The sequence below is a fragment of the Phragmites australis genome, chromosome 23 (assembly GCF_958298935.1).
Source record: "Phragmites australis chromosome 23, lpPhrAust1.1, whole genome shotgun sequence".
In the NCBI taxonomy this organism is placed as follows: Eukaryota; Viridiplantae; Streptophyta; class Magnoliopsida; order Poales; family Poaceae; genus Phragmites; species Phragmites australis.
In genome coordinates, this window is record NC_084943.1 from 14,986,724 (window position 1) to 15,010,156 (window position 23,433).

The 23,433-nt window shown below is 44.7% G+C and overlaps 2 protein-coding genes across 12 annotated transcripts; both read left to right on the forward strand.

Annotated features, from left to right (window-relative positions):
• The first annotated feature begins 770 nt into the window (after positions 1 to 770).
• LOC133906003 (uncharacterized) lies at positions 771 to 2,560 on the forward strand. Its single transcript, XM_062347811.1, has 3 exons — positions 771 to 1,478; positions 1,596 to 1,819; positions 2,422 to 2,560. The coding sequence occupies exons 1-3, from the start codon at positions 771 to 773 to the stop codon at positions 2,558 to 2,560; spliced, it is 1,071 nt and encodes a 356-aa protein (XP_062203795.1).
• Positions 2,561 to 11,734: 9,174 nt separating this feature from the next.
• Positions 11,735 to 17,429, forward strand: LOC133906648 (11-beta-hydroxysteroid dehydrogenase A-like). Of its 11 annotated transcripts, XM_062348605.1 has the most exons (8): positions 11,735 to 12,364; positions 12,988 to 13,075; positions 13,163 to 15,605; positions 15,980 to 16,172; positions 16,265 to 16,350; positions 16,428 to 16,559; positions 16,640 to 16,804; positions 16,914 to 17,429. In XM_062348605.1, the coding sequence occupies exons 3-8, from the start codon at positions 15,423 to 15,425 to the stop codon at positions 17,199 to 17,201; spliced, it is 1,047 nt and encodes a 348-aa protein (XP_062204589.1). In that variant the 5' UTR covers positions 11,735 to 12,364; positions 12,988 to 13,075; positions 13,163 to 15,422; the 3' UTR covers positions 17,202 to 17,429. The 11 variants fall into 11 exon arrangements, with proteins under 11 accessions (XP_062204589.1, XP_062204592.1, XP_062204593.1 ...); XM_062348608.1 differs by having other exon boundaries at positions 11,735 to 13,336; positions 15,278 to 15,605; XM_062348609.1 differs by having other exon boundaries at positions 11,735 to 13,325; positions 15,278 to 15,605.
• The last annotated feature ends 6,004 nt before the right edge of the window (positions 17,430 to 23,433 follow it).

The window sequence follows — 23,433 nt, forward strand, 5'->3', positions numbered from 1 at the left end:
TGTTGTGTCTTGTGTGCTAAATTTTTTATTCAAAATTGTCAATGTATGAACTGAACATGTGCTGGTCTGCTGGACTAAACAAGTGAACATGATTCAATTTTCAAATTGAAGAAGTATGAACATGTGACTGAGGGACTGACCAAATTGAAAATTGTTCTGAACATGTGACTATGTGACTCAAAAATCAAAATTGTCTATGTGCAGAAGCATTTAGGTTATTTGTTATATTGTTTTTGTGTATTTGGTCAGCTTAACATTATCTGTACAACATGCTCATATGTTGATATGCTCTCTTTTTTCTTCTCTAGAGTGGACTATGAAGCCTATCAAGAGAAAGACTATTGATTTGAGAACCATGTGGAGTAAAGATGCAAAGTCGAAAAAGACATCAACTGAATATCCCAGTTTCATTCAATTGCCTATGCCTGACAATGAGATTGAGATTACTGCTAGCACGACACCTGATGTTCCAGTTTCATTGTCCCCAATCATTGAAAATGATGACAATGATGATGCAGTTCATGAAGAGGCTGAAGAGAACGAAACGGTTCAAGTGGATGATAATGATGATGGAATTTATGATGTTGACTTGCTTCTGCGTGATCCTGGGAAGAGGAAATTTCCTTGAGCTTTTAAATTTTCTAGCAAATAATTTTCAAGAAGTTAACAAGATAGTTTTAAAGAATGCTCCAAAAAAAAGTAAAATGATAGACCACAAGATACAAAAGGATTTTGTAAGCTCTTGTGCTAAGGAAACTACTAAGCTTATTATGGAGGATCTTGGTAATGAGCATTTTTTGATACTTGCTGATGAATCTAGTGATGTGTCCCTAAATGAACAATTGGCTCTTTGTTTGCGTTATGTTGATAAAAACGGAAAGCCAGTTGAGATATTTCTTGGTGTTGTCAATGTTGAAGACACTACATCTTCAACACTAAAAACTGCAATTGAAAATTTGCTTATGGATCATCAGTTAAGCTTGTCTATGGTCCGTGGGCAAGGATATGATGGAGCTAGTAACATGAAGAGTCACATTAATAGTTTGAAGAAACTTATTATGGATGAGTCTCCTTCTGCTTATTATATTCACTGCTTTGCTCATCAACTTCAATTAACTCTTGTTGCTGTTGCTAAGGAGAGTGGTGATTGTCAATGGTTTTTTCAACAACTTTCATATTTGTTAAATGTTCTTGGGAATTCTTGTAAGAAGATAAGAATGCTTCGAGTGGCTCAAGACGAGTCTATCATTGAATCATTGGAATTGGGTGAACTTGAAACCCGTCAGGGTTTGAATCAAGAGATGGGTTTGGGAAGGCCAGGTGATACAAGGTGGGGATCTCACTATGAAGCTATATTGCATATTATTGCTTTGTACCAACCAATTCGGAAAGTTCTCATCAAGATTGGGGAAGACTATAGTGGGACGGAGGCTATATCGGCTCAAACTATATTGACATTATTTGAGTCATTTGAGTTTGTTTTCATGTTATATATGATGGAAGAAATATTTAGGTACACAGATGATTTAGGCAATACTTTGTAAAAGAAGGAACAAGATATTGTTATTGCTATTTCTCTTGTTTATACCACAAAGGAACAATTGCAGTTACTGCAGGAAGATGGTGGATGGAATACTTTCCTTCAAGGTGTCATTTCTTTTTGTGTGAAGCATAAGATCAAAATTGCTGATATGGATGGTCGCTACAAGCCGGTTGGAAGATCTGCAAGGTTCTATGGTAAAGCTACAAATAAACACCACTTTCATGTTGATATGTTTTTGGGTGTTATTGATAGGCAACTTCGAGAGCTTAATGACCGGTTTGATGAGGTGATCACATAATTACTTATTTGCATGGCATCATTCAATCCTATTGATTCATTTGCTGCATTTGATAAGAGAATTTGGTTAAGCTTTCTCAATTTTATCCTAAGGATTTCACAAAGGATGAAATATTGAAACTTCTCAATCAACTAAGAAATTATATCACAGATGTGCGAAGGGTGAGAGGTTTAAAGATGTGAAAATTTTTGCCAATCTTTCTATTAAAATTGTTGGAACAAAGAAGAGTGACACTTTTGAAGTTGTTCACAAGCTTCTCAAATTGGTGTTAATTCTTTCTGTAGCAACAACTAGTGTTGAGAGGGTGTTTTCTTCAATGACTTATATGAAGAATAAGCTAAGAAATAAAATAGGGAGTCAATACTTATATGATTGTTTGGTCACATTTATTGAGCGGGATTTCTTTTTGGAAGTTGAGATGATGATGTCATAGCTGCGTTTCAAAAGATGAAGAACCGTAAAGTTGAATTGTAATTTTGATTTGTAAGGTGCTATGGCAATGCAAGGTCAACCCTCATTTTGAGCTTACACTAAATTTGATAAATTGTTTGCTAATCTTGCTGAATTGTTCTTGATGCAGGGTGATATGTGCAGCTGGAAAGTGGCGTTTTGTGGAGTCCTTTTTGGCTTGCAATGGGTGTTCAGGATCCGAAGATCACATCGGAGGTATTCCGTTCAAAGTACTTCAGTTTTTGCCCTCTCTGCAGTCTGCACCATAGTCCAGCAAAAGCGTGTGATTACTAGTTAATCTAGATAAGTTCAGTGGCTGATGTCTCAAGGGTATCTTGGATCTTGGAGCTCTGAGATCGATCAAGTGCATGAGCTCTTTGTGGGTGATTAACTTTTGTTTAGCTTGTGACTTTCTACTCTGGATATGAGCATGACAGATATGTACATCCAAATTGAAAATCCTGAGCCTGCCACTGCATGCCGCCACCACCCCATATGCTGATGTGCTTTCCTCTCTCTCAATCACTCTCTCATCTCTCTGATCTCCCTCTGCTCCCTCTCACATAGGCAGCAAAAGATCAACTCCCCGCCGCCAATTTCTCTCCCGCGTTCACACCAACACAACAGCCGGCCATCACTTCACTATCTAAACCAATTTGCCTTCCTCCTCTGCTCTCTCCCTTCACCTGCAAGGCACGCTTCACCCACATACAAGCATACATACATGCGTACAACACACATCAGCAGCTCAGTTTTCCTCCGTGCCCTGCACATCCAAGTTGTCCAGCCGCTGGCCCGCGCTCAGTTGGTGCCATTCCTGCGTGCGCGTCGTCCCAAGCCGGCCTCCTCTGATCCTTCGCGCCGCCGTCGTGCGTGTTGTCCTCGTGCTGCCGTCCCTGCTGAGCAGCCGGGAAAGCCGCTGCAGCTGTGCGTGTTGCCGTCATGCACGCCACATCGCCGCCGCTCGGCTAGCCGAGCCTGCCGACCGCTCGCGTGTCGTTTCGCGTCGTTCCTGCACCGCAGTGTGCGCTCGCTACCGGTCAGCTTTGCGCGCGTGCGAAGGTGCCACCACCGCCAAGAAGCCTGCTGCTCTGCTCCCCGCCGAGCCACCATGGACTGTCTTGAGTTCAGCCTATCAGCGCTGCCACCACGCACAGCCACGAGCCCGTTCCATCACGTCGCTGCTCTGCCGCTCGGGCGTGCGCAGCTACCGCGCTTCCTCGCGTCGCCATGTCGCCCGACCGCGTGCAACCCCTACAAGAGCGCCACCCACTGTCCGGCCTCTCTCCATGGTGAGCACCCCCTTCCTCCCTCCTCCTTTCGTAGCGGCGTCGTCCCGCGTCAGCACTTGGTCGCACTCCTCTGCGTTGCGCCGCGCGCTCTCGCGCCGTCCACCCGCGAAGCCCTGCGCGTCCTGCCGCAGCTGCGCCGTGCCGCTAGCCACTCATCCGCACGCCACGCCGCGCCGCTCCGTTCTGCGCGCCGCGTCGTGCTGCCACCCCGCTGCTGCCAGCAAGCCGACCACCGCCTCCATCTCCCGGCGCCACCTCCACTTTCCCTACCGGCGAGACCTCCTTCGGCTCTCAATCTCTCGGCGCCCCCAGTATCCCTCTCTTCTCTCTCTCTTCTCTAAGCGCCTCACGCATGGGCAGTGGCCAGACCGGCCTTATCACTTTGGCCCTCCTCTCACACCGACAGATGGGGCCCACATGAAAGGCAGGAACCCATCTTTCTCCCCCAGCTGGGCTCCCCTTCCCGCCGGCCACCTCACTTTTCTCCTTCCCCACCGGCACACTGCTAAGCCTGCCTGGCTCTGAGCCGTGGTCGAGCCGCCCTCTTCCTCCAGCCTTCACCTCCTCCCGGCACGCCTTCCTCTCTCAACCGCCCCTCACTCTAGCGCCTCCCTCTCTGACGCCCTCTCTCTATGAGCCACACGGGCAAAGGCCGGCTGGCTTTATCCTCTCCCTCCCTCTCTAACACACGGGCTCCATAAGTCTATGGCCATCGGTCCATGGTGCACCATCCACCCGAGCCCACTCTCCGATCCACACCCATGAGACAAGTTCACCTAGCCCGGTCCACCGTGCACCCACCTAACAACTCCCTCCGGTCCACAAGCTTCATGGACCCAATCCGCAGCATAGTGCCTTTTTCTAATTTTCATGACTTCATTTTCACCAAATCTTCAGAGTGATGTATCTCCTCAGTTTTAACTTCGATTTCGACGATTCTTTCGCTGATATTCCTTCAAAATCATAATCTATCTCTTGACCAACTCTTGTAATTTTTAGAGCTCGTTTAATTTTTTCGTCCGGTATTTACTTTTGTGTCGTGGTGTTAAAATAGAAATAGCTTTGTCTTTTATCAATTAAAGTTGAGTTAGATAATTCAATAACCATGTTTAGGTTATAATCGTAGATTAGTCGCTTATGTTAATCTAACTTAACTATAAGTTTAATCCCTATGTTAATTAAAGAATATTTTTTAGAATAAACTAAAGAGTTTACTTTTGATAAATGTTTAAAAATAGATTGTCATTTCATGCGATAGTTTATAGACTAATTTTGGTTTAATTAATGTAATAAGATCAACCAGTGTAGCTATTAAATGAATAATTATCTATCATTAGTATTTAATAGAATAATTTAGCGTTGGTAATTAATCAATTGAATATTCTAATAATAATTATTAATTAGATTAGTGCAGTAATTTAACCTAGTTACATTAATTATGTAAATGCTTTTTACCATAGCAATAGTTTAGAACTTAATCAGTGTGGCAATTAAACAACACTAGGTAATTAAGCTTAATTACTAGATAACATTGGTTAGTGTTATAGATTAGAATATTTAACCCGACACTTAAGCACATATAATAAGCTAGAGTTATATTTACGTATATATTTATACATTCTCATATACATATAGACGTAAGTATCGCACATACGTTTATATCGATACATATGCACTCACTTACACGTAGAAACCCTAATTGTCGCCTTCCGACAATTAGAATAATCAACACTTACGTAGTTGTTAATAACTTGTTTAGGCTTTCTCTTAGGTTAATAAAATGGTTTTGTTCTGGTATTCCGTTGCTTAGTCGTTGTGCACTTTTCATCGATAATTTGTGTAGGCTCAAAGTCAAGGTTCTAAGCGACAATGTAAGGAAGGAACTGAAGGCGAGGCCCGATAATAAAGAACCCGGGAGACTCACATGACAAGATCAATCGTGAATTGACCTTCGGGAAGGCAAGTCCTATCTTCTTGATCATATTGAACTTATGTTTTTAACTAATCTATATGATCAACTAAAACTGGACTTATATCGTATGTGCTATGTATTGCGCCTTTACAAACTACTTATAGTAGTTAATCGTATTAAATACTTACCATGCCATAAATCTTATCATCCAAAATACATATCACCCTAAGATTACCTGTTGTTATCTATATTAATGACAGACGATACTTTGATATCTAGCATATTTAGGAATGAATACGTCTCCTCGGAGGCGTAACTTTTAAAACACCTCTCCTCAGAGATAAGTTTTACTGTTATCAATGATAACTCATATACCATGAATTCTTGATGGTTATGAATTCCGTAATCATTGTGAAATCCTTGATGTTGTGTGGGATATGTAGGGTGGTGTGTAAAAATAGGTGAAAACTATTTTGGTGGGGGCAGGTGGAGTAGTACTCTGGATGAGGATGCTCCTGTGGGCTTGAGTCACCTCTATGGTGTTCATTGCCAGAAAATACCAGCTCCGGTCGTTTAAGGACTGAGTCATTGCGCCATCATACTTAACCACCCTTGTGCAATCATGCATCTTGAATGGATAGGACTTGACTTTTCTTTCATCGGACTGAGTTGAACATCATACTAGGAAGCTGAGAGGAGCGAGCAATCAAGTGACTATCCATCCCTCTGTTTAAAGGTTTCTAGAACAGGTCTAGGCTTAAAAGGGGAGTTGGCCTTCAGTACATGGACTTTGGCGGTAAATCTCGTAGAAAAGCCCAGCAGGAAAGGTGATTGAAGTGTCTCGGTATGATTCGCTCCTCCGCTTGCAACGGTTGAAGGCTGAGCATATCGCATGGGTACAGTGTACAACCTCTGCAGAGTGTAAACATATTCGAATAGCCGTATCCACAGTCATGGACATGCAACAGCAATAACCGTTTTAACTAGAGTCCAGGTGCGTGTGTCTTGATGAGTGTGTGGACTAGATGTCCCTGAGACAAGGTTGTTGGCTCAATCCGCTAGAAGATGTGTGCTACTAGAGGTACACCAAATGTGGTGATAGGGGCTGTGGAGTGTGGTGTAGCTCCTCCCAGAATCAAAAAACCTCCAGATATAACTTGTTACTGTTTTTTGGATTTAAAACTATTGAAAAGCTTTGTTACCAGGTTATCTTTGTTTCGAAAGGTTAACAGTAGAGAATATAACTGAATATCTACATAAAATCTGCTTTATGGTTAAAGCTATACGTAAACTAAGTTATATCTGGAGACCAGGAAAGCTAAGTACCAGGAGAAGTGTGCCTGGGGCCGCGAGCGGTGGCCCCCTAGGCACCCAAGTATCCCGAGGACCCACTGAAGGAAGTTCCGGGAGAGAGTGCTCGGGGCTGCGTGCAGCGGCCCCCGAGCACTCGGTCCCCCCAGGATCCGTACAAGCGTGTCCGGGAGAGAGTGCTCGGGGAGGTAAACAGTAGCCCCCGAGCACTCGGTTCCCCGAGGACCAAGGAAGGGCATTCTCGGGAGAGAGTGCTCGAGGAGGTGAACAGTGACCCCCAAGCACTCAGTTCCCCGACGACCCAGGAAGCCCCCCTGACAAGTAGCCCCCACAGGGGGCCACTGATGAGGTGTCAGCCAGTCAAAGGCCCGAGACTGCATTTAAGAGCGCGCTTGGCCTGTCACCTCCAACTGCTCCCACCACGCTCGGTGTCAGTTCCTGCCACATTCTGGCAGAAGGGCGTGGGGTCATTCAATGCACATGTCCCATCCCGTGCCATCCGGCCCGCCTCGGGATAACGTCGTGAGGGTCGAGGTGTTCCGTCTGCCGCGCTACTGTGGCAGGAGAACAAGACAGGGCGGGCACGCCGGGACGCTCTGCGGCTACCCGGTGGGCCCTCTCCACGGCGCCCGTTGCCGATGCATTTATGGTGACGGATGACCGGGCGCAGGGCGCCTTTTCCACCTCCGGTCACTTCGCACAGAGGCTATGATGACACCCTTTACATTTATGGTGCCTTGGAACTCGTGCCCTCCCGTTCGGGGCACACTACTGCCGGCGGGTATTTAAAGCAGCCGGCAGCACGGACAAAGACAAGCTTTGAAAGACAGGTTGGAAAATCCCAGAGGAAGTAAGTAGCGAAGAGAAGAGAAGATTGAGAGCACCCAAAGCCAACAGATACACGCAGATCGAAGAACAAGGAGCCTCAGGCTCTAGGATAGACAAACATTCTTATAACCAGCAACATCCTTGAGGGACATTCTTAGGGCATTTATAGTATCCATACAGGAGTAGGGTGTTACGCCTCCGTGCGGCCCGAACCTGTCTAAACACCAGCGCATTTACTTCGTTCCGCACTAGATCGTTGCACCCCGCCGGCCATCGCATTTATACCCATTTATTTCTCCGGCGAACATATTCAGGATCATCCCCCCAGCAGAATCTTTAAAAAGGGGTCCCTCAGGATCCCTGCGACAGGAGTTAACCCTTCGACAACTGCCAAGAACAGTATCTCAGCTTTTTGGATGTCATAGGGGTACCTATCCTTTTAGGTATTTAGGTATTTCTATGCATCATAAAAAGTTATGCAATAAGGATCAGAGGATCATACAAGAGAAATTTGAGAAGAAGTTGAGTAGTTGAAAAAGTAAGTACATGTTGGTTGGAGGTAGACTGATTCTAATTAATTCTGTGTTAACTAGTTTAGCAATGTTTATGCTCTTTGTTTTTGAGGTACCTAGAGGTGTCCTTAAAAAACTAAAGTACTTTGGATCGAAGTTTTTTTGGCAGGGCGATGGCCATAAGAACAAATATAAACTAGCTAGATGGGACATTTTGTGTCAACCGAAGGATCAAGGTGGCCTAGGAATGCAAAATATTGAAGTACAAAACTAATGTTTGCTAAGTAAATAGTTGTTCAAGTTAATAAATGAGGATGGACTATGACATGATCTTATGAGGAATAAGTATTTAAAAAACCAAACAATAGCCCAGATGGAGAGAAAGCCAGAAGATTCATAATTCTGGTCAGGATTGATGAATGTCAAAGAAAAATTCCTAAGTTTGGGTTTATTCCATCTTAATGATGGAAACCAAATTCGTTTTCTGTGAAGATAAATGGCTGGGGAACTTCACCCTTAGAGAGCTATACCCTTTGATATATAATATTATTTATAGGAAGAATACTTCCGTAGTAATGGTGTTCAGTAGAGTTCCTTTGAATATCTATTTTCGTAGATCACTGGTTGGTAATAATTTACTACATTGGTATCAGTTGGTGGCTAGTGTAATGCATATTCAATGGAATGATAATCATGATGTTTTTAGGTGGAATTTATATCAAAATGGACAGTTTTCAGTTCATTATTTGTACAGAGTCCTGGTAAACAATGGTAATATAGAAGTGAACAGGGTGGTTCGGAATATAAAGATTCTTTTGAAAATAAAGATTTTTTGTGATACCTAAAGAAGGGTGTTATCCTTACTAAAGACAACTTAGGTAGAAAAATATGGGATGGGAGTAAAATATGTTTCTTTTGTAATAGCAATGAAACCATTCAATACTTTTTTCGATTGTTATTTTGCTAAATTTATATAGCGAGTGATTCAAATTACCTTTAACTTGAATATACCTTCCAGTATGGATAATTCATTTAGAGATTGGTTGGCTGGGAGGGGTACAAAGGAAAAGAGGTTGTTGTTAACTAGGGTATCTGTGTTATATTAGGTTTTATGATTTAACAGAAATGATATGATTTTTAATAAAAAAATTTGTAAAACTTTTATGCAGGTACTATACAGAGGGATATATTGGTTTCGGTTCTAGACACAACTACAAAAGTGTGATGAAGACAAGGAGAGGATGAATCTTGCATAACGTACTCTTGAGTCTACCGTGATGCAGCTTTTTGCAAATCATGGATGGAGATTTAGCAATAGGATTATTGCTTAACAAATTTGCTATACCTGAATTATATTACCTTTCATTAGTTTAAGTTTCTCTACTAAAACGATATGAGATATTGCAGGTCAGATGCTAACTCTAAAGGCAAGGATATTTTATTCCACTATCTAAAATCCGAGGTGATAACAAGGATGGTGGCTGGAGAAGTGACATGATGGAGGATGGATAGGGATGTGACCGGCGGCGAGAGGGGCAGGTTCAGTTGGTATAGAGTAAAAGATATATATATATATATATATATATATATATATATATATATATATATATATATATATCATTATGTTTGGTTGGTTAAACAAAAGTGGTAACCTAGGGTCACACGACCTATAAAGTTCTGCATTCGTACTTCAAATTTTGGCTTTGGTATTGCAGGAGCATTGCAAAATTGAAATTCAATTGCCGTGGTAATGCAACAGGGTCCTGTTGGACAATCCATTATTTACCATGAAAGAACTCAGGAATGCTACGGGAACAATCAAATTATGTTATTGGAATAGTGAAACTAAATAACAGTAGCAAGCAACACCTTGTAGAAGATACCAAAAACAGTGGTGGAAATATGCTACAAGAACATAAATTTGAAAACTAGAAAAAAGAAAAGGAAATAATCAAATAAAAAAGGAAGAAAAACAACAAAGTACACTCTTTTAAAAAACACGCTGTAAAAAAAAGGAAATAAAGAAGGAATCGAGCCCGGTAATACAGAAAGGCATATCGAGAAGAATTCAACCCACGAAGTACTACAGGTCCAATAAGGCCTTCCACAGCGTTGGGAATGATGCCGGAAAAAATTCGGACCCTACAGCAGATAAATTGGCATCACACTCGAAATCTGCAGCGTGTGGCTTCGGTGGCAATTGCAGAAGGTGAGTCTCACATGAAATAAAATAAGATGCCTCACCTCAACGACCGCTCCCCTCGTGCGAAAAAAAATGAGTTAATTAGATATATGCCATTACAAATGATATGAATTAGAGAAATACTATTATAAATCGAATATTTAAAAACATACCATTACAAAAGCTCTGAAATTGGAACCGTACCATTACCTACGTTTTCTCGCTGCTTTGCTCTAAAATCACTTGTGATTGGACAATTTTGCCCTTGGCTCAACTCTAGCCCAAGCCATGCGGTCATGTTGCTGCTCTCCAAGGCTCTTCAGCTACGTGTGCCGATGGCTTTGTGGTGGCGAAAGATGCTCGACGACCGATGAAATTGGCCAAGGAGCTAGCAAGGAGTCCTCTTATGGTGGCCTCATAGCTGGAGGTGGTCGGAGCTAATTAGACAGTGGTGGCAAAGTGGCGACGGTAGTGGTTCATGGTCGATGCGCATGCTAGGCTCGTTCCTGCTGAGTTTGAATGTAGTGGCGTGCTCAAGGTCATGGTGTGATGCGCGTGACCTGGACTTGGGGACGAATAATCACCAGAGCCGTGCGACAGGGTGTGGGAGTGGCGGAGCCATGGCTGGAGTTGGCAAACTTCGGCTGCAGTCGTGCACGCGCTTCAGCGAGGAGCTGGGAGTCGCTAGGAACCTAGATGAAGCTCATTGTGTGGTCTGCAGCAGCATTGGAGCTCCGGTGAGGGCGGCCAACGGAGAGCGGCGGTGAAGGATGGGGCGCTCGTCGTGGGGCCTTCACGGCTTGGGAGCTCTGCAATTGACGGCTTTGGAAGGTTAGAAGTGTACCCTAGATACTCTCTAAGCAAGGAATTGAGGCAGAGCTCACTGGTGGGAGAGTTCCACTACGGAGGGGATTAGCGACCGATTCCAAGGCAACACTAGCACCATCACCAAGTAGTCGTCGTTGCAGGAGGAGAAGTGGAACGAAGTAGAGGAGGCATCCAGCGAGGACGATGACAAGCTCATCAGAATTGGCAAGGCCTACCTAAGGAGGAGCAGAAAAAGATGAGTTTGGTGAGAGCGAGTATTGAAGGAAGATATTAATGGCTTAGGTTGAAGATAAGGGCAAAATGATCCATATAAAAATACTAAAGAGAAAAAACGTATAAAATAGAGTCAAAGACATAGGTAATGGCACAATTACAATTTTATACATTTTGTAATGATTTGTTTCTAAATACACAATTTATAATGATATAACTCTAAACCATACCATTTATAATGACATATATCTAATTTAAAAAAATCCCTAAGCTTCCGTCACTCTCTAAAGAAAATTTTACAGATCCTATATTTCGAAAGATCTACCCTCCTCATACGATATATGTCCCTACTCTCTGTACACACATCAGTCATTAAATAAAAAAAAACCACATAGATTAAAGTCTCACGGAGTCTTTCACACAAAAATCATATAAAATCTCCTTACCTCACTACCGGCCCAAGCAAAAAAAATCCCCAAATCTATCTCACTGTCTCCAGAAAAATCGAGCTCCTCCCAAATCTTGCCTCCCTAGCAATTGTCTTGCTCGGATCTGGTCGCATCGGAAGGAGCCACGCACCCGTTCTTTCCGTTGCTCCCAGCCCAAGGAAAAAAAAAATCCTCAAGTCTATCTCACTGCCTCCAGAAAAATCGAGCTCCTCCCAAATCTTGCCTCCTAGCAATTGTCTTGCTCGGATCTGGTCGCATTGGAAGGAGCCGAAGCACTAGGAGCAGGTGCCCAGGCCGAGAGCAGTGACGCCAGGATGTGGTCGGCAGCGAGCGACGCAAGACGAGCCCCAAGTCACGAGCGTTTCGGCTGCTCCGTTTCGCCTGCGAGGACCTCGACCACGCGTCTCGTCGAGCACTCCGCAACGAGGTGATGAATTCCGCGGAGAGGGTCGACTGCAGGTGGCCGCTCCGGGCGCTGCCTCTCCTCCGCGGCTCCACATGGCGCTGGCCCTCCTCGCGCTGGGACCTCAATCCCGGGCCATCGAGGTGAGAGGCAGTTGGGACGTCAGCAGGCAAAATAATTTTTTTATTGAGTTTGAACCGGCGCAGTTACTTTCCTGGCTGCCAGTTTTTCCGTCTTCGGCATCACTTCCACTACACACTGTGAAAACTGAAAAGTCTAGAGAAATTTAATTATATATATTAAAATTGATCAATCTTTAATAATATATCTAAAGTTAATCATTTTTTATACTGTGTCCTATAAAAACTAGTTTGTAACAAAGTCTAAGAACATCTTTAACAGTTTATCTATAATACTATCTTAAAAATTTATATAGGGTAAACTCATATTGTAGATTGAGTTTTTTGCACCTACTTCGGTAACTTACCTAAATGCTCATCTTTTATTTTTTTTCTATCTCTCTTTCTATTGTGCATATATACTTTATATTAATTTCATTTTCCCATAGAATAATTCAAACTTCTATGTTTCTACCGCATACAATTAAATAACATTTCAAATCCATTCACAATTCTATTCAACTACACCACACATCAAAATTTCCAATTTGCATTTATCATAGCAATTATAAAAAAAATTACCTTGTGGGAATTTAGTCGAATATAATCTTGCGGGTGTCCACTTCAACTCTGGTCGGGGGCAATAGCGAGGGCGATGGAGGATGTGACAGAGGCGCGGGAGCTTGTGTCGGCCGTGCGGCGGCTTGCATCGGCCGAGCTCGCCACAGTTGGACGGTGATAATCATGATACACCCATCGTTAATGATTTTTTTCTTCAATGACTCTCAGGGGACTATGACATCTTTAGCAGCAATGCTGCAGATGCAGAAAGACTCGATGGTGAACCTCTAATTGCTTCACATGCACCAATATCGTTAGGCTCTGCAAGTACACACGCGTCAGCAAGCATCAGCTTCAAAAGATTAAGACCCAGTATATCCAAAGTTTGACAAGACTTGAAAGGATATATAGAGAGGAATACGAGGTAAATGTCAGGTATGTTAGGTTTTATATTTGCAAAAGTGAATTATTGGTAAAGTTCTTAGATGGAATGAGACACTTGAAGAGGCACACCGTAACTTGCAAGCGAAGGACTAGAGTAGCCATGAAGCAGACGATGCTGCAATACAACCCTGACAGCTCTTTTTGTCATTGGGAGTATGACTCCGTCAATGCTCGAAAGGAGCTATGCTACTTCATTGCAAGAGCGGATCTACCACTTAACATTGGTGATGGATATGGTAAAAATACTATAATGCGTGTCGTATCAAGCTAAAAAAATATTGAAAACATGTGCTATGCTGTATAATATTGTTGAAATTACTACTCATTTAAACAAATATGAAAATTACAGTCTCTTAAGAGATTGTATAGTTCTTATAAAATCTAAATTTTTAGGCCCCCTTTGGATTGAAGGAAATTCATAGGAATTATGAGCTTGAAGTTTCATTCAAAAATTTATATCTAAATTTTGATGAGAACGTGTAATTTTTTGAACTAGATTATACTTTTTTTTCCTTTCTAGGGATCTCATAATTAGTTTTTATCTAGAAAAGTTTTTAATGAGACAACCAAAATATCAATAAAGCTTATTTCTATTTTTAATTATGTGTCCATATTATTTTTGAATTATTTTGATTATTTCTATTTTTTGTCAAAAATGACCCACTGCCCACTTGACATATAAATAGGCCACCAGCCCACCAAAGCACCACCTACAAAACCACTCACAGCCGTACATCTCTAATTCTCTACTTGCTAGCTCTCTTTTGCTATAAGGGATCAAGACATTGAGGTCTCGCGGCTATGGTCATCAATATGATAATATTTTAAAAAAATCTACAAAGGAATAGACCGAAAAGAGACAAGATTTGCTAAGTATAATATATGCAGCAGTGGATATGTGCAAGGTCTATAAGTGGAATATGACACTTGAGGAAGCAAATTACATGTTGCAAGAAAAGAAAATATAAAGTTTCTAATGAAATCGTATAATTTTTGGAGCATAGGTTGTAGTGTTCTTTCCTTCTATAGAATGTTTTTAACAAGACAACAAATCAGTAAAGCTCATTTTTATCTATTTTCCATAATGTTTCCTGATGTATTTGAATTTTTGAGCTATAGTTTTTGAATTTTTCTATTTTTGGTGGAATTTTCCAAAAAGGGGCTGCGCCAAGCCCGTCAAGCATGCCGTGGCCGCCATGCCTTAGCCGTGTCCGATTCGGCCCGGGACATCGCGGTGCCTCACGAGCTGTGCCTGAGTTGAGCCTCCGGCATGCGGGCAGACACGACACGACCCGATATAGCTACGCTTGACAGATTGTGCCTAGGTGTGCTCGTGCTGGGTCGGCCCATCAGGCCCACTTGGCCTGCAGTGGTAAAAAAATTTCAATTCAAATAATATAATTTGTATTTTTATTACTCATTGTACAAATCATATTTGTCTCTGAAATTTTTTAGGGAGCTAGATCATAGTATCCTCTATGTCACCCAATTTTTTGAGAATTTTTCATAATTATTTTGATAGTGTTTTAAATTTAAGAGCAATGAAATGCAATTTTTAAAAATTTTAAACCTGTTCTCCATTGGAAGAGTCCTACTTGTGACATGAGTCTTAGACATGTGATGTTTCAAAACGGATATCTATTTTTATAATTTTTTGATTTAAAAATTTAAATATAAAATTATTTGTTTTTTAGGTGGGTGTCTCTGCTTTGTAGATTGCACATTCGAGAATTTTTTTTTGCATATTTGCACTAGAAAATTAACCGACACGCCGAGGGGAGACCTGGCGGTCACGCACAGCCCCCGACACAAAAGTGAAGAAGTCTGCCACGTCCAGCCAGCCAACCGAGTGCTCCACTTCTCTCACCGCCCTCCACGTCTCCCCTCTCCGCAGCTACGTGTCGCCAAGCTGAGCTCCCTCCATCCATGCAGATGCAGAGCGGCAAACTAGTACTAGAACGAACCTCGCCTTCGTCCTGCTCTCCCTGGCAGAGACACATCCGTACGGGCACTGACCAGGCTCAGCTTCCCCGTGACCTCCGACCAGCGCTGAGCAGGTGAGGCAAGCGAAGAGGCGATGGATCTGGTGAACGGCTTGCTCAATTGGGTGGGGACGCCGGCCATGGTGGCCAGCCTGCTGCTCTTCTACCCGCCCTACTACCTCTTCAAGACCTGCTACTCCTTCCTCTCCTGGCTCTTCCCCGAGGACCTCGCCCGCAAGGTCGTCCTCATCACCGGCGCATCCTCCGGCATCGGCGAGGTGACTCACCCACTGACTCAGTAGTTGACTTTAGATTCAACTTTAGATTATTGTACTCTATCCTCGCGCTTCAACTAATGTCTCATCCGATTCAACTTTAGATTATTGTACTCTGTTTCATCGTACCAAATCCATGCGCGCAATATATAATCATGTGATGGAGTAGTTGAGTAAATAGAAACAATGAACAAATCAATGGGGAGGACAAGAGTGAGAGAAACAGTAAGAGGACAGAGAAGGTGAAGTTGCTCGTTTGTAATTCTTTGGGTGCAGCTTGTTAACACCAAACTGTTTTTTACATTATTTTCTGTTTGTAGTAAAGATCTGAGAGATTAGCATTGTTAAATTCACTTAAATTGGGATATTTGCTTCAGCAATTAGCCTACCAGTACGCGATGAAGGGGGCCTCCCTGGTCCTAGTCGCAAGAAGGGAATGGAACCTCCGACAGGTTGCCGATCAAGCATTCCAGCTCGGTGCACATGATGTGATCATTCTCCCAGGCGATGTCGCTAACCCAGATGATTGCAACAGATTTGTTCAGGCCACAATCAGTCACTATGGCCGATGTAAGTGACGTTGGGCATTACTAATTTAATTGATGTATTTCGGCTGACAGCATCATTTGTGTAAACTAATTTAGGTTGATGCTTGTTTGCAGTGGACCATCTTGTATGCAATGCTGGCATTGCCAGTGTAGGCGCTTTTGAGGAGATTCCTGATGTCAGGAACTACAGTTCTCAGCTTGTAATGACAGAATTCCTGATGCCTTCTTTCACTTGTATCCGCAGGTGACGAATTAATAGCTTGTAGTATTTTTCCAGGATGTGAACTTCTGGGGTTCAGTTCAAACAACCTTTGCTGCACTTCCTCATCTTAGACAAAGCCGAGGAAGAATCGTGGTCACTGCGTCTGCAACCGGGTGGAATCCTGTTCCGAGAATGAGCTTTTATAACGTAAAAGAAATTTCATCCGTCCCCCTAAATTTCAGTGTTGGGTCCTGAATCTGATGTCAGTTTTAATTATCTCTGTGCAGGCTGCCAATGCCGCGCTGATAAACTTCTTCGAGACGCTGCGGACGGAGCTAGGAAGTGAAGTTGGGATCACAATAGTGACGCCTGGGTGGATCGAGTCCGAGATGTCGAAAGGGAAATTCCTGAAGGAGCATGGCGAAGTCGAGGTTGATCAGGAAATGCGAGATGTGAGAACACTACTGCTCGATTGTTGATCTCTGACATTAGTTACGTTCGAACTTTTGACTTACAAAACAATACTGACATACTGATACACTGCTCGTATCCAATTTTCAGGCTCAAATTGGGTTATTCCCAGTGGAATACGCGAAGAACTGCGCCAAGGCCATGGTGCAAGCAGCTCGCCAAGGTGAGCACTATCTCACCGTGCCGGCATGGTTTAGGGCAATGTACCTGTGGAGGGTGTTTGCGCCAGAGGTTGTCGAGATCTGCTACCGCCTCCTGTACATGCATGGCCATGACGCGAACCAAACCGAGGCTCTGAGCAAGAAGATGGCCGAGGCTGGTGGGAAGCATTTGTTGTACCCTACTTCGCTCCGCTCCGACGACATCAAGAGCGACTGAAGTCGTGTGCGCGAACAGTGACTTCATTGCACGCTCTTGAACAACTACTACTTTGCACACTTATCTGTTCCATGGAATGAGTGAAGTACAATGCTCTGAAACTGTTGTGGTGGTCCTGTGATAGCGAATAGTCCGTGATAGAGAATAAGCTATCTTCAGGTGGTACTCTGTTTCATACCGGTGAAGTTGCATGCGATTTAGTGCGCGTGTTTTAAGCTATGATTTTTCCCTCCAAGGCTCCAAATGTGTTTGACCGCACCAGTTCCTCCACTGGCGCTCGTGGCCGGAGTTGAACCTAGACGCCCCTGTCATGTTCCCAATTAATCCAACACACAAATCACTCACACAAATATACCGATCAATCCCATTCAACACTAATCAATCCCATCCAAGAGCTCAGAGTCATACACGAGTCAATACTCAATCCAAGGAGAAGAGGAACTCTACTTCAAGTAGACTGGGAAGAGGAAGAAGTAGTAGACTGGGAAGAGGAAGAAGTAGGCTGGGAAGTAGAGAAAGAGTAGGGGATGGGAAATCAGAGAAGAAAAGGCCGGGAAAGGAAGAAGGAGAAGAGAAACTTAGGCTGGGAAGTAGAGAAACAGCAGGGGATGGGAAATCAGAAAAGAGGCTGGGGAAGGAAGAAGACTGGAGGAGGAGGAAGAGCTATCCTGTTTTTTCACCGATGAGCCAGCTGCTTGTTTGCTTCCCCTTTTTAAGACCCGTCACTGAGTATGTGGCTCCACTTGATAGCACTGCCCACTTGACAGCCGAACACCCCTTGTACATGACATTTCTCCCTCCTTGAGATTTATCTTGCTCTCAAGCCGATAAGAATGTTTGAACCTAGTGTGAATCCATCGACATTCTGATAGAAACCACACGGATCCCATGGTAGTAGCACATGCTTGTCAATGGCCATCTCGAAGAAGAAATGCTGAGTATCTTCATTGCTGCAGTCAACTGCATATTGCCGAAGATATACCACTAGATAATATGTATTCCAGCTTTGTTCCATGGCACCCTTGAATTGCAGGTGTACTAATGATGCCTGTATATGTGCGAGGTACATGTAAATGGAAGTACTTCTGCTGAGCCCCTCCCTCTTTGTCCATGATATTTTTTTGTACTGCTAAATATAGTAGTGCCCAAATTGACAATGTAGACTTGTGATGCTCCAATAGAAATGCGGACGACTCAATTTGAGACTCCAAACCAATAAGAAATGATGCTCCAATAGAAATGCCGACGACTCAATTTGAGACTCCAAACCAATAAGAAATGATGAAACTAGAGCTGCGGTCATTACCCATGGAAACTTCTGGGGTGGTGGCCATGGAGTCAGGTCAAGCGGCTTCATTGGTGCCAAGACCATCAGCAACAATGTAAGCATGCAACACTAAGCAACAGTTTGTCAGGCAGCCATCTTCACCACGCTTCGACTGAATCACTATGCTGACAATACATATATCCATAGAGTTAAGCCCAACCTTACTGCTGTTAGCACACAAACTGATATTGCCACCCAATGGTTGAACAAACTGCCAGCTTGTCTTGATTTCATCAGTACAAGGCAACATCAAACCAAAGCACCACATAACAATAGGAATTTTTGACAAATTCTTAATGAAAGAGCTCACGATGTGTAGTTCAGTAGAGATTGAGTAACCATGAGGGATCATTGAAGGCTCACCAAATAAATGTAGCAACATTATTTCTCCTTGAGCACAATCTTGGACTGAACTGTGCTTCCAAGTTTGGTGAAATATAACACAAGAATCAAGTGCAAGATCTTTGATCCACCAACAGGTAGCACTCCTGCACCTGAATATGTATTTACCTTCTTGAGAATCACCCATGGGCTGCTCAGCAAGTTGCTTTGCCCAATTCATCATAGCCACATTAAGAAAGATCATCGTAGCCGCCTTAGTACCAGACATCACACTACAAAAGCACCTTACTCTCCTTGTAACAGAATTCACAATGAGGGAACTAGAAATTGTATAACAAGGAGATAATTTTGGGAGCTCATGGATATATCCTTCTAGTGCCCAGAGTTGTAGGCTCACAATATAGCAACCATTAAGTTCAAGACAATTGTATTCTCCTTGTTTCTTCTCTATGATTAAACTAAAGCTTGAAAGAACACCTATCTCAAGGTGAAACAACTCTTCTATGCAAGGATAATAGCTCTCAACAACATTACAGCCATCCCCAAAACAACATTTAGGCTTCTTCGATGTTGTCCAATTTCTCATAAGAACGAAGTTCCAAGAAATAATTTTTGCACTGAACATCATCAATATACTCCTAGCATATATCAGGTGTTCCAACAGCCTTTTTCCAGCAATTAAACAACCTAAGGTAGATTGAGCAGGAGGTGGCCAAGGTGAGTACCTCACTGTCGTGCCCATGTTGAGCAGGAGGTCGCCATCTAACACGTACATTGTTGGTATCCATGTCATGGGAGGGACACGTCGTCGAACACTTGGTGGGCACCGGTGTGTCGAGCTCAATGTCAGCGAGAACCATCTGCAAGAGAAACTTCGAAGACTCCACCGGTCCTAGAACATTCTTGGACATGTCGAATGTGAGTTGGGATGTGGTCATGGCACGCTGGTTGCTCGAGGTGACGTTGAGGCCCGGCAACGAGCACTTGTGGCAACGAGGCATTTCATCGAGCAGCCTTGGCATGGTGCATGGTGTTACGTGTACAAGCAGAACAAGGTGGCTGATTTTGTCTGCACCGAAGACGATGGATACGACATTGCCGCCAGTGGAGCGCGACACCGACCATCCTCCTGTTCCACCGTGACGCCGTGCATCTCCGCGAAATTCTGATGAATGAGGAGGCGAGGTGGGGGCTCCCTAGGAAGTGCATGTTGGTGGAGACCGCGAGCATGCACACACCCGCACAGCTCCTCGCGACTAATCCAGCGTTCCACGATAGCTTCTCGTGCTCGCTCAAGATTGATGTCACCATGGAAGAGAACGATGGCCGCGGCGTGAGTGGCGATTGCGGAGGACGGTGGTGAATCTTCCTTTGGTGACGAGATGCCACGGAGGAAAAAGAGAGTGGCACGCCCGTCTTCGCTGGTGACAAGGCAGTTCTATACGGTGCGGGCGCGATTAGAGAAACACATGGCCTCCCCGAAGGGCACGTCGCGCGGTTCGGTGGCCAGCTTGTCGATGGGTACGGTGCTTCCTCCTCTAATTTAGAGAGGTCCTGGAGTGTGGAGGGGATGACATGTGGGGGGGGGGGGGCGGCGGTGTCGGGTGCCTGCTCGAGTGGCGTCTGGTTGAGATGGCTATGCAGCGCACTGGCAGAAACGAGTTCAGCGCATCCCGATAGGACCTCCAACACATTGGTCTTGGGCCGTCATGGATACTTGTACCGCCACCCTCTCCGAAATCTCCGCCCTGATCAACTCTGAAATGGTTGTGGTGGATGATGTTGGCTCAATGGTGGATGTAGGCGCGGTTACTGAAACTGATGCAGCAGCGGTGATGCCAACACCAATGAGGACGCCGCAGCAGATGTCGTGGTGGTTGTCGACGCAGAGGTGGACTCTGATGCCGTGGCGGATGCCGTGATGATTGTCGGTGTGGTGGCGGACGCCATCGCAACAGACCGACGCCGCGGTGAATGCCGCTGTAAACACAACAGTAGGGCATGCGGATGCGGAAGCGGAAGTTGATGCAGACACTGGTGTGGATGCCGATGCAGTAGTGGTCATCGACGCCAGAGCGGATGCTGACATAGCAGCATATGCCGTTGTAGGGTTGGACATCGACACACCAATGTGGTTGCTGATGGGATGCAAAAGCTGGACATTCAACAAGTAGCAACCGTCATAGATGTTGTGCTCGTGGGTGGCACACCAAGCTCGCTCAACGTAAAGACCCGTCCGGAACCAGACGAGAGCCTCCATCGGCCACTCGCCGGTGTGAGCACCTGCACCGCCGTCGCCCCTAGACGTCATAGACTTGATGAAGCACATTGTCGATCATCGGATAGCGCATGTGGCTCATATAGGTGCGCAGCCTGGCTCCAATGAAGCCTCCTCGCCAGCCCGACATTTTCGCCGAACACTTAGTGTGCGCTTCCACCTCAAATGCTTCCTCCTGCAAAATCCATGGCCGTCGCACCACAGCTTCGGGAATCGATGGCTCTGATACCATTATCATATTCCCTAATTGATACACAAACACACTGATCAATCCCATTAAAAGCTCAGAGTCATACATGAGTCAATACTCGATTCGGGTACAAATACAGAGAAGAGGAACTTAGCAAGTAGACTGGGAAGAGGAAGAAGTAGGCTGGGAAGTAGAGAAACAATAGAGGATGGGAATCAGGGAAGAAGAGGCCGAGGAAGGAAGAAGACTGGAAGAGGAGGAAGAGCTATAAGGACAAACTAAGCAAAAAACCAAATGATTAAATCTTCCTTGTTCTATGCGCATGAAACTTGGATATGTCTATTGACTGTTCAATTGTTTTTAGAGCCGTCCACACTCGATTTTCCTATCCAACAGCCCACATCTTTCTTCTCCACCTTACCTTCCTTCTCCTCTGAAAATCTTCCTCTCCTTTCCTGATCCAGCCACGCCAATGAGCTCACCCCCCTGGGCTTCTCCTCCCATCTCCTGTGGCTCCAGCCGTTGAATCCGCGACCTTTGCCCACCGCCACACTAACCTCTCTCAATTTTACACCCCCGTCCCGACCCTCCCCACCGGCCGTCCTTTGCAATCCCAGCTGTTGGTGCCCCCACCGTCTAGCCGTCGTGCTCACCAACTGTTGCCACCTCCGGGAGGGCTTTCCTCCCCTCTCATCGCTCCAAAATTCATTATTTTTGAATTTTGGATTGATCAGCGCGCTCCAAAATTTAGGATATTTGAATTTAAGATATTTTTCCCTTTGGATTGAAATGCTCCAAAATTCGTTATTTATCTGCATTTCGTTTATTAGTTGGCATAAATTTCTAGTCAATCACGGGTTTTCAATTTCAAATGTTTGATTTCTTCAGCTTCTCAGCGCTAACTTGCTCTGCCATAAAACACCAGAGGAGTGGGCTGATGCACTCGACCCGCTCTAAAAAGAGCACCCATGCTCTAGTGGAGTTCTGCTACGACAATCTGGAGGTCAAAATGGTGAGGGAATGCTTCCTGATCAGCGCGCTGTGGCCCGAGGACCACAGCATCTCCAAGGACGAGCTCTGGATCGGGTTCGGTCTGCTCCCCGAGCTCGCTGACATCGACGAGGCGCACCAGTTCGGGCAGTCGGTGATTGCCATTCTTGAGGCCGCGCGCCTACTGGAAGCAGGGGGACAACCACCGGCACAACATGTGCCCGTCCGACACGCACGTCAGGTTCGACGAGGCGACGCGGCGCTCCAGTTCGTGCCCGGCAAGTGGCTGGTCCTCGCAGGTGCCGGGCTCAGGGAGACCCTGCGCGAGGAGGCGCTGTGGTGCGACTCACGGCCCATGTCCCTGATGCACCACAGCATCGAGGACGCGCCAGCGAGGTCGGGCAGCGCCCTCTCTGACCTGACGTGGGTGCGCCGGTGCAGCACCTCCCCTCCCCAGCCTGGAGTCGCTCAACCTCAGCTGTTTTAAAATCATACCTACCAGGCAGCCTGCATTTCTCTCCCCTCTCCCTGTATTACGAATCTCGACGTCTTCTTCTGCGGTCCAAATAGGAATGTAATCCCACATCCACTTCATAAAATCCACGTCCGTCTGAAAGGTCAATGGAAACTCTCTTAAAGCTTATGCTGCAATGGTGGAGGAGATACTTGAGTTCACATTTGGTGCGAACAAAGCTGGCTCAATTGCTCCTGATGTCCTGTCATCTCAAATGCCATAGGATTCCGGTGGTTTACTTGGCAGCGGCTTGTGGGCAAGCCACATTTGAATGGGAGGGGAATGTCACGGACTATTAGGCGTTGGGCTGGTCCTTGACCATGGGAGTCAGTAGCAGTACAAAAGAAGACAAGATCACTTGGAGGAGGGTTGAACAGAATAGAGTTGACTTTGTCTCCTCTGTACCATAATTCTTTGTTGATGCTTACCTCCAAATCCTTGCTGTTCCCAGCATAAACTCTATCCAAATTCACCTCTGAGTGTATCCAAACTATCGAACACCTGAGATGTAATCTGTGCATGAAGAATCATGGGGATTCCGAATAGGACGTTGCTGTTGAAAACCTAGCTCTGTGGCGATATGAAAATAAG